This window comes from Pygoscelis adeliae, unplaced genomic scaffold (assembly GCF_000699105.1).
Source record: "Pygoscelis adeliae isolate BGI_AS28 unplaced genomic scaffold, ASM69910v1 Scaffold126, whole genome shotgun sequence".
Taxonomy (NCBI): Eukaryota; Metazoa; Chordata; class Aves; order Sphenisciformes; family Spheniscidae; genus Pygoscelis; species Pygoscelis adeliae.
Genome location: NW_008824896.1, coordinates 1,572,099 through 1,581,793, shown reverse-complemented (window position 1 = coordinate 1,581,793; position 9,695 = coordinate 1,572,099). Strand labels below are relative to the sequence as shown.

General features: G+C 37.8%; 1 protein-coding gene across 1 annotated transcript in view; it reads right to left on the bottom strand.

Moving 5' to 3' along the window:
• The window catches only part of HMCN1 (hemicentin 1), a 214,120-nt gene that overhangs the window by 48,509 nt on the left and 155,916 nt on the right, over positions 1-9,695 (bottom strand). The window contains exons 55-61 of the mRNA XM_009324659.1: positions 8,734-8,774; positions 7,768-7,918; positions 6,824-7,027; positions 5,653-5,766; positions 4,506-4,693; positions 3,558-3,654; positions 407-568 (exon numbers count right to left, since the gene is read on the bottom strand). Of these exons, the coding sequence (XP_009322934.1) occupies positions 407-568; positions 3,558-3,654; positions 4,506-4,693; positions 5,653-5,766; positions 6,824-7,027; positions 7,768-7,918; positions 8,734-8,774 (957 nt within the window). The remainder of the gene's footprint in view (positions 1-406; positions 569-3,557; positions 3,655-4,505; positions 4,694-5,652; positions 5,767-6,823; positions 7,028-7,767; positions 7,919-8,733; positions 8,775-9,695) is intronic.

Here is a 9,695-nt window from a genome sequence, read left to right as displayed (position 1 = left end):
AATCCAGTTTCCCACTGAAGTCAATGGGAAGGTTTTTACTTTTTGTCATCTAAGTCAGCAGAATTTATCTTAGCCTCCGTCACAATTTCTGATCATTTCTTTGAAATGTGTCAAAGTGACTCAGCTTTAATGAATACCTGTATCAGAGCACCTCTGTTATGTGACTTGCCCTCTAGTCTTTTCCACATAGTTTATTTCACTGCTTTCAGTGTAAGCTAGTTTTCTTTAAAAGTGAACCCACCCAACAGCCAAGAAATTATTAAACACAGTAGGCCAAGTGTCTTGTCTACTCACTGGAGCAATACTAAGAATATACTGGCTTCATAAATAATGGCCATTACCCTTATGAAGACAAAACAGACAGAAGTTGAGTCCAAAGGCTGTAGAAATAGCTGAGATTCCTCACCAGGCACAATAAAAGTGTTGGTATTTGAACTGATAGGTTTTCCATTCTTGAGCCAGCTGAGATCAGGAGGTGGGAAGCCAGTGACCTCACAAGTCAGAGAGATGAAATTATTCACCACCACAGTCAAATTCTCAGGATTAGTACCAACAACACTTGGAGGAACTGTGGAGAGAAATAAGTTAATAATATCTATCATAGCACCAGCAGACAATATTCCACAAGATCCTGATTTACTAAAATAAAGCTGAATTGCTGAGTTTTGCCAAAAGGTCAAGTTGCAAAAATCTTTCACATCCTATGAATGGATCCGCTGCTTTTTGGATGTATCTGGAAATATGACTGAAGCCAAGCTAATGGTCATTCCTGTTCCTATAACTCACAAAAAATTTAAATTATTTCATCTGCAGTCCTTCTGTGCTTGATATTTGGGAAGGCTAATTAACCTATAAGAGATCCTGCAGCTCCCGACTAATGCGCTATCAATTTTAAAATGCTGTACTCATAGGACGCTTGCTATGTAAGGCAGGACAGATTAAATTTACTCATCCTACATATCCTGACAAGGTAAGTATAATTTCTTCCTGATATTGTATTACTCCTACTCTTTCTGAAATAGTCCATTTTTTCATTATAGGGAACCAAAAAATGATTCCTTCTCATACAGTTCAGAGTTCTTTTGTTAACCAGACAAACCTGTTTTTTAATTGTGAGCTAAGCAGTTTAAAATTCTGGCACACAAGCATTGCTCTAAGGGGTGCATTTTTAAGCTTACAAGTCCCAGTACTTTTAAATACAAGAATATTTTGACATTTGACCTTTCTACAAGAACTATTTAAAATGAAATAACTGTAAATCTCTTCCTTTTAATAAACCCCAAGTTTTAGTTTCCATGTTTTTGCAGTGTGGATATATAAAACACTTAAGAGGAAAGCAAAAGCATGTTCTTGGCTCTATGGGGTGGAAAAATTACTCCAAAGAACACATGAAATCCTCTTCTTCAAAGACAGAAACGTTAAAGTATTTTGGACCGTATCCACCAGAAATACTCCAGCTGCTTTCTGTCACTTGAATGACACAAAACAGTCATTAAGCCAAGTTTATTGCTCCTCTGTGGCACTGCAGAAACAAGAGGAGTCAATGTAAATGGGTGAATTCAGTCCATATTTTTCAGCTTGGAATAACTGAAGGTTATTCCTTCATAAAATGGTTCACTAGAATAAATGGAGAATTCTGATCTGATGAAATTTTATAGTTATTTATATTTATTTACTTTCACAGTTACTTTCCCACAGATGTGATTATTGGCAGTGCAAGACAGTGGGCAATTAAATATACAGGGACAAATCTAAGCTATCTTTTAATGAATTTTGCTTAAACTATATAAATGGTACATTTCAAATTCTGCAGCCTTCATGTCGCGTGTAAACCACTCACAAATGTACCACAGGTAACCTGGATACAGATGCAGTAAGGGGCTCAATTTTAGTATTCAGTGTGAAAATTACCTATTTATTATATATTAAGGTTAGAGGTTGAGATTTTAAAACTGGATGCTTATTTTCAATGTTGTAGAAGGTTTTATTTTAGTTTTATTACACCTTTGAGATAAGAAGTGAATTTTTTTAACTTATTAAAAAGCATCATCTTTAACATTTTATTTAAATTTATGAAAGCAGTTCCATTAGAAACGTACAAAAATGCTGGAAAATCACCTTTTTTTTTTGACACTGACAAAACAAAGATCATGCTGCTTAGTGATAATGCATTTTCATCCGTGCTTCACCCTGGGTGGTCCTTTCCTGAACAGCTATAGTCTAATTTTTCAAATGAAACCGCATTCAGAGATTAATAGACCTAAACTGGTAATACCGTTGAGCTAGCATTGAAGCTTCAAGCAAATATTTCTTTTAAAATAATAGTATTAGACTATAGTCATTACAAACAAATCCTTTAAAGACAAATTAAAACAGAAATGTCAAGAAAAGCAAAATTTTTTATTTTAAAACAAAACTCAAACATCAGGAAATCTGGATAGACTCCACTGAAAGAAAGTAACTTCTCAGAGAATTACTCCAGGGCAAATTCTTCCCATGGCAACACTGGTTTTGGTTAATTGTATTACGTAGTAGAAAAAGGCACTATAAGTTTGCTTCATTTAGTATGTGAATCTGCTGCATGTACGAATGAGAAAAAAATTTATTTCTTCTGTATGTATTAACCTGAATCATCACATTCCTTGGATGCTGGTAATGTATTTAACCGAGAGAGAGAAGACAGCACTTGCCTTCTTTCTGGTATGTAATACAGAAGATTAGCTAGCTAACAAGGATGTGAAAAAGGATACTGATCTTATGTAGAAGACTGTGACATAAGTCTCCAAATCATACTGTGAAAGCCCATAAAGATGTAGCTGCCAGTATACCTTGGTAGGTTTTAACATGTAATTATGCAGATGATTTTGTGGGAGTAATGCTTATTTGATCTTCAATTCAGAATGGAAAGCTGAAAGTGGTGGGAGGAAGAGTGGGCACAAATAAAAAGGAAAGTTAAGGTTAACTCTGAAATGTTAATTAGAGCTTCAGAAAATCAGGATATCTATCAGGAGAGGTAAGGGAAGGTGGTGGAGAGATTGTTTTTTAAAATAATGGAAAATGTCTTTATTTCTTCATTGTATTTGTGATTTCTTGATTGACTTGTGATGCCAAAGGCCCAAATTTACTTTAATCCTATTCTAACTCAACAACAACAACAAAAGAGCAGAAAGGAATCTTAAAGGAGAAATTAAAAAAAAAGCAAGCTTTTACAATGCCATATCTCTGTTGTCAATTTGTAATTCATGATTTCAGGGCTTAGCAACACCTCCACAGCATATACACATAGCGACTACACAAGGCTCCCTCAATAATAATTTCCACCTATATGGAATACATATAAAGAGCTGAAGCCATGAGGTATCACAAGCTATGTTTTGCCAAGGTACTTTAAACTTATATTTGATTTCTAGTACGTTAGAATCTCCATTACACCCAATAAGACAACTTACCTGCATAAAGCTAAGTATGTGCCTACGCACTCTGCTAAAATTAACACATTCAAGCTAAACTAACATTTGAAAGAAGACAACCAGAAAATTATGGATTACTGTACTTACCATGAATATTTAGGTTAAAATACTTTTTGGCACTTCCAGCTATGTTCTCCACAATGCAGATGTACCTGCCAGTATCTGTTATTTGGGAATTCAAAATCTAAAAGAAAGAAACAAGATTGTTGTTGAGCTAATATATAAGACAACTTACTGTTAAAGCATCAAGTTTTGGTGTCTCCCCAAAGACCCCAAGGTCTTCAGGGCCTGCAAGTCTGCAGGGGTTTTTTTGTTTGATCTGGGTTTTTGCTAATGCCTTTGCGGTGTTATGGAGAAGCCAATCTGAGAAACATCCACTGATGCTACTCCTTTCAGAATCTCTTATACAAATCTGTGCGTCTCAAACCTCCAGAAAAGTCAACATAGTATCTTTCACATTAAACTCATTCAAATTGAAAAACAAAACAACTGTTCACAAAATATTTGAAATTAAAATCTTAATGTTCTATATGTTTTTTATATTTTATTGTATTCTTACATCACGCTATGAAAATGGAGAGAATTAAGCTCAGCTTTCAAACTGTTTTTAACAGTTTCATCCAGTATCATCCATTGATCTGGGGCAGGGCATGTTCTTCAGAATTCACTATTTTCTTTAAATAAAAAAAAAATTACATTTTGCAATAATTAAACTCTGTTAGGGAAACTTGGACAAAATTGACAAGTTGTTCCCCACAAAAATCAACATAATTTTAAACCAAGTGATTTCACTGATGTGGGTCACAGCATGGCCACACAAACAGTTGGGTCAGCACAACTGAGGGAACTACACAGGAGCGGGAAGAAGCAGCTGAGGGACAGGGACAACGGACAAAAACTCCTTAGGTTTGCAGCACCTTGTAGGGGAAAAAAAAAAAAGAATTCAGAATCTCATACTCAGCAAATCTAAAGTTTTGTCTTTATGGGCAGCTTGTGTTTGCAATGCTAAAAACTGGTTTATTCACTAAGAGCTACCTGTAACCTCCTTCCATTGGACAAAAATGTATGTTTGTCGTCTTCTGCTAGGTGGCGGCCATCCTTTTGCCAGGTAATACTTGGAGAAGGGCTGCCACTTGCAACACAGTCCATCACCGCAACCTTGTTCACAAGCACAGTGACTTCTTCAGGCAGATCACCATCGGCTCCACTGATGGATGGTGGTACTACAAAAGAGCAAAACATGATAAGAATACTGTGACTTAGTATCTCCCAGTGTTTGTTGTTGTTTTGGTTTGGTTTTTTTTTTAAGATTGCCCACCAATCTTAGATTGTTTTTTTATAAGAAAGTAGTGAAATCTTCAGTGAATACAGTGAAAGATAATAAAACCCCAAGAGTAGTTCAGCTGGAACAAATCAGTATAACTCAAGGGACTGCAGGAGAAGTACGCTTATTCACAGCAGCCATAACGAAGAAGAGGTAAAAACTCATTTTCCAGCTAGTCATGTTCTTTGCTGCCAGAACAAAAGAGATTTCCAAGGCAGGCCCTCTTCCTAATAAAAAAAATAAAAATCAGTGTTTTCAGTGGTAGATGCAGAAATAGAGGTAAAGAAATAAGTGTTTCCCAAGGCAAAAACCTTGAGTACATCAACAGGCAATGCAAGCAGCATACAAAAGCTTTCTATGCAATGTTTGTAAACAGATCATGCAAAATGGACTCTGGAGGCATTCGATGGTTGATCTAAATCATCAATTCCCTTACACCTTCAGGAGTTTTGCAGGTATTTTAGAAAATGATGACCAAAATAAGGAGAGAGAAAAGTCTAGTAGGTCAGAATCTTGAACTGGAAACTGGATACGGAATAAGAGATACCAAGATAAAACCTGGATTTCTACATATACTTTTCTTTCTGGTGAAGTGTGATGGGGATAACACAACTGAGTTCCTGTAATGATAACCTAAAAACACACTGAACTAACAACATTAACACTATTTTCATGCAATTCTGTATATTTCTATATAAGGTGCTAGAGTTTTGTAAACACACTAATTTCATAGTTTAAAATATGCAGAATTTATAAATTTTAAAAACATTAAGTAAACCTGAACTGTAATGCTTCATTAGTTTCCACAGAACTCTTTTTTTTGTCATTAAAAAGAAAAAGGAAAGCAGGAAAGCTTACAGAGCACATGGACATCGTAATGAATGGAATCCTCCCCGGCTTCGTTTACCGCCACACACGTGTATCTCCCGGCATCTTCAGCCTGTGCCCGAGGAATCTGCAACACTCGGCCTCCTGGAAGGAAAATGCATTCAAGATTTAAATGCAGCATCAAGCAGTTTCCATCATTTCCACACCGCATTTCACTAGAGACCTGAGCAAGCAAATTTATGAATGGCCAGCATTTGTTCTGAATTATAAGTAACTAAAGACTTTTATTTCCTAGCTACTTTTTCTACTGACAGATACTTGGAATTCAGCAATGTTTATACTGAAACGTTAGAAAAGAGTAATTAATTCCACAGAAAGGAATAACATTCTTCAGCAATATGCAGCCAGACATTATTCTTCTGTCAAAAATAGAAATATTTCTCAGCAAGGTGACAGAGAACCAATAGGCAAAAGGAAACATAAGCACATAATATTCTCATAAAGCTGTTGCAAACTGAAAAAATTCACTTCTGAAGCTTATAGGTACATACTACTTTTACTTTTCACTCTATTCCTCATTTAAGGCATAGCCACATAAATAACTTCAGAAAGACAGGGCGTATTAGGAATGCATTTTGGGAGTGGTTGTCAATGATCTCCCAACAGATAAGCAACAGGTAAACACAAAGACATTATCCCCACTGCTGCCCTTCTTTGCGCATGCCATCCCAAACCATCCTCTGCACAGAAAGGCTCCCTTTTTGTACTCTCAGCATTATAAGCACCTCTCTCCCATATGAGGTTAAGTAAGAGTCATGACCATTTTTCTGCTGGAAGCATTATTTCCATGCCTCACTCCCTGGTTAAGAGGCTTTTCTACTCCAATTATGATTTTGCCAAAGTAAAACTTAATAATGAAATAAATCAGGAACACATCAGAGAGAAGGTATCATTGTTGTATTTTATTTTGCAACACATCACACGAAAGTTAAATGGTCACATTCACACCATTTTAGGGACTACTTTTTAAATGAAAGAAAGAAACAGCTTAAGTCCAAGGACTGGAAAAAAACACATTTCCAGTCAAGAAAGTCTGAAAAGAACATTAATGCAGTGTTTTGAAGGGGAAAAGTTTATTGCCACACAAATACTAGCACTAACACCATTTCTTAAGGTCAGAGAGTGACATTTTAACACTCACCTGGTAATATTAGTACTTTATCACTAGAGCTCAGAGGATAGCCATCTTTATACCACGTAAGAACTGGAGGAGGAACAGCACTGGTCTCACAGTACAGTGAAAGGGGACTGTTGACAATCACATCTTTACTTTCTCCACCTCTTCCTGTATCTACTGTGTTACCGGCTTCCCATTCCTTATAAGGCTTTTGGAAACTAGGAGGAACTACAACCGAGGAGGGGAAAAAAGTTGGAATTTTAAAACTATCTATTTCTGCTGTAAAGTCAAGAAATGAAAAGATACTGTAATTGTTAAATAGCAGCAATAAAAATTAAGGGTATTAAATTAAGCCCTACCCCCAATTTAGATTAGCCAGGAAAATTCTAGTTCTTTTCATTAGAATGAACAATTGAGCAATCTACCGAATATTTTCTGCAGACTAGTAAATAACAGTGTAAGAAGACCTGACAACAAAACACAGAGGGTATTAATCAACAATAATACTTGAATAGCAAGCTATCTGGTTTTACTCAAGTTCTAATTTTGTCTAAATTTTCAGAAATGACTGATTGTTTTCTTGTATTTACACACAGTGTGTAGGCCAACAGGATGCTTATGTCTGGGGCCTCTAAGTACTAGTCAATACAGATAAATAAAATATGATGTCTTAGTTTAAGCTAAATGAAAACTTTTTCATGTAGTTTAGAGGAAGATCAGAGTTACTATGTCATTCCACTGACTTCAGAAACACTGCCTATGTCACAAAATATGAAAGAAAGAATAATCAAATACTGTATTTCTTAAAGATGAGCAAAATATACATGAAATAAAAATCACACAAAACACAAAAGCATTGGATTAGAGCAAGCAGGTGTAAAGGATACAAAATTATAAAGAATTCCAACATACCAGAATATTGGAAAATGAGGCTACTAGAAGACTTTTATTATGTGAACTCTGTTTACCTTGTATATTTAGATCAAATTCCACTTCATCCTCTCCAGCAATGTTGGATGCCAGACAAGTGTAACGACCAGTGTCTGATACTTGAGCCTCCTTAATCTGCAGAGTACGGCCACTAGCTTGGATAATGACATGATCATCTGGTTTAAGTGGCTGTAATGTAATTTTACATGGTAATTAATACTTGGCAAAACATACACTAGAAATCGCCACATTTGTGGAAGTCATATAATGTCATCTCTCTTTTGGTCAAATTCAGGTTGTTTCAAAATCCTTTCTAAGGCAGTATACTGGGAGTAAGAGCACATTTTGGTTTTGGTATTTCCTCTGCTTTGATACCACTACCAACAGAACATCTTTCAATCTATGCAAAGAAAGCAGTTGCTTAGGACACCAAATCACTGAGGGTCACCGCATAGGACACAGTCATAAGCCAGGTGTTCCTGGGATGGCAGCCTTGGCCACAGGTGGTGCAGCCCAGCTCTTCTCTCATCTGCTCCTCCTTTCCCTCAGACCAAAAACTTTTCCTCCCTGAGTAAACTTGATCAAACTCCAAGTTCCTGGAGACAGTTTTGTTTTCATGGTTGTCAGAAACTCTGCATCTTCACCTTTCTGATCTTGGTAGCCGGTCTCCTAAGAGGATGTGGTTTTACATCACTCCTAACCCCAGCTGCAAGTTGCTGCTGAAAGGAGCAACGCCACCCCCATCAGGCAAGGGCTCTTGTGACATCTGATTAAATCAAGCTGATTCAATCCCTGAACTCACTGGCCAAGTGGATGAGCTGATGGAAAACCTACACATGTAAAACTATAAGTTTTCTATGAGGTGAACAACTCGATCTAACTCGCCCTACAGCCACACAACCACCAGGATCTGCTGCCCAGAAAGGACACGGTGTGAACACAGAATTGATGCAGCAGCAATGCAGAGATACAGAGGATTAGACATTACTGTCCCTAGAATTTACATCATCCATGACAGTAGAGACTACATTAATACAACCTGTATCTTTCAATAATGAAAACGGAACACATTAGGGAGTCAGCACTGAACTCCTGGCCTGCAGGGGACAATTAATTTAGTCCATAGATGTGAGTGAAAGCCATTTACCTAGGGGCAACCCAAGAAAAAGCTGCTGCTCTGACAGTGGCAGCAAGCTGCTTACAGCCACTGTCTTTCTTTGGGGACCTCTCAATTCCCCCCAACATCATTTTTCATCGGCAATATAATCAGTACACCCAGGAGATCCTAGAATTACAGCATATGCCTGAAACAGGTGGAGGGTGTATACACAGTCTCTCCTGTGACTCCAGGCTGTTTCTGCATGCTCAGTAAATCCAGGAAGAGCTGGTCCAGCTGCAGAGGTGTAGCAGTTTGCCACATGATAAGTGCCCTACCAAGAACAGCTAAAGCAAGAGATTATATTCTCCTTTCTTACAGAAGAGTTGCACCATTTCTTTTTTACTTATAGCCAGCCCGCAGTAGTCTGCACATCAGTACGATTCTGTGGCATTGCCCTTCCAAACTGCTTCTCCTCCGGACCGATGTTGTTGTGAAGATTGTGTGTGGCAAGAACCGTGCCTCATTCCCCCTTGCAGAGGATCCAGATGCTTTTGTGGCTTTGTGAGCTCTGCCAGAACCAAGCGGGAGGCTCTCTGCAACTTCTGCAAGGGCAGCACTTAGAGGAACCAAGCATGGGGCCATTCTACAACAGGGCATTTAGGGACTTTACATAACAGCAAAGGGACACGTGGTCATACCACGGGATGCTACTGCTAGGCAGGGCCCTCCCCCTTTAAAGCACAGGCCAGTGGTACTAATGTCTCAGTGGCATTGCCAAGCACCCACAAAAAAGCAAGGGTGTCAATTTGCGGAGGTCTGGCCAACAGCAAAGGTCCTAAGATGCATGAATGGGTGATCCTGCCAGCT